The sequence below is a fragment of the Fulmarus glacialis genome, unplaced genomic scaffold (genome assembly GCF_000690835.1).
Source record: "Fulmarus glacialis isolate BGI_N327 unplaced genomic scaffold, ASM69083v1 scaffold19212, whole genome shotgun sequence".
Lineage (NCBI taxonomy): Eukaryota > Metazoa > Chordata > Aves > Procellariiformes > Procellariidae > Fulmarus > Fulmarus glacialis.
This window is the reverse complement of record NW_009198668.1, coordinates 10224-13412: the sequence shown is the minus strand read 5'-3', so window position 1 is coordinate 13412 and position 3189 is coordinate 10224. Positions and strand designations below refer to the sequence as shown.

At 53.8% G+C, this 3189-nt stretch overlaps 1 protein-coding gene across 1 annotated transcript in view; it reads left to right on the top strand.

The window, feature by feature from the left end:
* Window positions 1-3189, top strand: part of SSUH2 (ssu-2 homolog (C. elegans)) — a 13155-nt gene that overhangs the window by 1240 nt on the left and 8726 nt on the right. Inside the window, exons 2-4 of the mRNA XM_009573000.1 lie at window positions 1171-1300; window positions 2294-2354; window positions 3009-3133. Of these exons, the coding sequence (XP_009571295.1) occupies window positions 1181-1300; window positions 2294-2354; window positions 3009-3133 (306 nt within the window). The 5' untranslated portion in view covers window positions 1171-1180. The remainder of the gene's footprint in view (window positions 1-1170; window positions 1301-2293; window positions 2355-3008; window positions 3134-3189) is intronic.

Genomic DNA, 3189 nt, shown 5'->3' with positions numbered 1-3189 from the left:
CCGCCCCCCAGCCAGCAGTGGCTGCGTCAGGGACGCTGCAGTGATGGAGCGGGGGAGCGCTGGCTGCTGCCTGGCCAAACCGCCCCTCCTTCCCCCCGCTAGCACCCCTGCCAGGCGAAATAGCTGTACGAGCTGTGAGATCAGCTCTTGCTCTTTATTGAAGAGGGTTTTCTTAATCTCAGCTGTCGCCGTATTGACAGGGAGGGTTCTTAATGAATATTGTCTGGGGTCATAAAACGCTCGCCAGCTTGCTCGGCCACCGAGGCTGGAGCTGTCATGGGCTCCGAGGAAAGGATTCATTGCTGAATAGTCCCACAGAGCAAATGCTGACATTATGTCCTCTGTTACTGTTTACTTCATGGTGTTTTAATATCTTTCCAAAAGTGTTAAATCAGAGAGATGAAAAAATACATAACGGACAGTCAGATGTCACAGTGAGGACAGATGGACCCGTCTTGGGCTCAGGCAGTCGCTGTAGGTTTTTCCTTCTTACTTACTCAGATGACTGTTGAGGATTTTTGAGGACCCCCCCCTAAGAACCAACTTTTAGGCTCATTTTTCCCTATTCTCATAATTTTTCTCTAGCCCCGTTGCAGGGGAGGGAGGAGTGCCCTGCACTGCCCGCAACACCTCCGGGGACCTGCCGCCCCGGCCGCGCGCGGGCAGAGCTGCTGCAGGGTGCCAAGGGGGCACGGGATGCGCTTCATGCACAAGTTAGTCTTTCTGCTGTTGTTTCTATTAACTGAAAATAGAAAACAGCTCAGAGTAACAGGGGTCCTAGGTCTGGAAAACTAAAGAATGCCATTTCTAATCCTGTGAGCTGACAGGGAAGCTGTCAATTTGCAGCTTGCAAAGACACGACAATGTTTCGAACCAGCTCTCCTTGACCCAGCCTGCTGAAGGCAAGGGTTTGCACACACACATATTTATTTTAGACCACTCTTTAATACTGACCTTATGCACATTGCATGAAGATATTTTTTAGAATGCAAATCTCTTTTTCTTTTGTAATAAGAAGGATGCCAGCAGCAACTGTGTAAAAGAGGTGGGTGCTCCCAAATGGGCTCTACTTCACTTTTTTTGCAGTGGGTTAAATACACTGAATGTTTCCAGCTAATTCTTTAGGAGAAGTTAAGAGTATAAACCTGTTTTGTTCCCATTGCCTCCCAGTGTGCCCCCGATGACAGAGGCAGTGGCCAGGAGAGCCCTCCTGCGCTTCGTGGCCTCCCGATGCTGCTACGGGAGCAGAGCTGCAGGAGAGCTGGCCATCCGGCGGCTGCGGCAGCTGGGGACGTACCGAGTGAGTACCTCCAGACCTGGCGTCTTGGGCACCTCTGCTGAGCGGCTGGGATAATTTCCAATTACATAGTGACGCTGGGCCACGAAGAACCATCCCTTCATTAAATTAAATGGCTTTCATCCTACTTTAAATGCAGACATACGAGTGCTTTCCAAGGAAAGTCTGCCTAAGAGCTGACTACAGGCTTTTATAGCTGAAAGGTCCATCCTCCTCTACAGTAAAGCACCACCTTGGCAAAGCCCCTGGAAGCCTTCTCTTACAGCCTAGCTTTGGCAAAAGAGTGCTTTCCTTAGCTAAACCACAGGAACCTGCTCTGCAGCTTGGTATTTTGGGTTCAGGCAAGCACAGAGTGACCTGTAATGCTGCGCATCCCCCCAGCTGTGAGTTTATTATGGTAATGTTTAATTCCACAGAAAACATGTGGGCTTGGTTTCCTATTGTAGTTCCTCTCGCTGAGAATAGTTATTGTGGATTAGGGCTTGCTGTGGTTAGTCTCTGGATCTTAAGTCAGTCCTGGTTTGGGGAATCGATGCCCAGCAAACTGAAATGGTGGGTTCTGTGCCAGGGTTTGGTGCTGGTGCTGCCTGGGCGGCCGCCCAGGGGAGGGCTGCTGTGCCCACCCCTGCTCCTCTTCTGGGGCTTCTCGGAGGGGGTAATGGGTGAGCACTGAGGAGCAGGGTGCTGGGAGTGCCCTGCACTCTGGGGCAGATACTCCTTTACACTAGCGTTTGTTCCACTTCTGAGATTGTTCAGATTATGCACAAACATTATCTGGGCCCTCCCTAGAAAATAAGCCACAGGATTCTCCAAATAATGGCAAAACTAACTTTTGATGTGAAAATGCCAACCCGTTTTTCTTATGCAAGTTGTGCTGAGAAACGGAAGAGTCTGGGAATGCTCCCAAGACCCGTTGTTAGCAAGTCAAAGTTCAAATTTAAATGTCTGCTTTGTGCAAGTTGTCTTTGTGGTGAGTGCCTGATTTTTCTCTTCTAGTATCGCTTGGAGACATTCAGTGAGTCGAGGTTAAGCGAGTGGGCGTTCGAGCCCTTCACCAGTAAGTGATTGCCCCGTATCCCTCTGGAATGGCTCTCGTGGGACGTGCCCCACACATTGGCTGGGGTCTGGGCAGTGCTCACTGTCCAGGGCTCGCGTGGCTCCTGGAGATGACTTGAGCCTGGCTGAATGTGCATCAGGTCTATCTGATCCTTTGTGGCACTCTGCAGGGCCTGTGAAGCTGGGGCAAAATGCTTTCCCCTGCAGGCTTAGTTTGCTTTCCTCGCCTTAGGGGAGGTTTTGCAGCGTGGGAGCAGAGGCCGTTATTTCCCTGCCTCCACAACAGTAATTTCCTACCAAGTGCTGCGTATCCTCAAAGCGTGATTTGGGATGGGCACCTGCACGCAGTGGAGCTCTTTACCAACCTGCTGAGGACTGTGGGAGTCCCCTGCCCCTGGTTTTTGGGTGACAGCTGATCCCAGGTGCCCGCACCGGCCCAGGGAGTCTGCTGGGAGGGCTGCGGGAGGCAGGGGCTGTGCCGTGGTGGCAGGAGGATGCTCAGCACTCGGGGTGCTCATGGCATGGGCCACGTAGGGTCAGTCCCTGGTGCCACCCCGGCGTGGGGATGGGGAGTGATGTTGGCTGGTCCCCAGCAGCACCAGGAGCTGGACAGCATCCGAGCACCACCTCCAGCAAGGTGGATAAGACGCCGCAGAGCCGGGAGTGGCCAGACCCTCCACGGACGCCCCCCTGGACCCCTGGGACCTGGAGGTCGGGGCCCCCCCACTCTTCCAGGGCCAGACGCGGCGCTGCCGGGTGCCCCGCTCGGCGCTGGTCAGGGTGAGTCCTCGCTCGCTGTCGGCTGCTCGCGGGAGGCGCCTTCCCCGCTGGTGGGG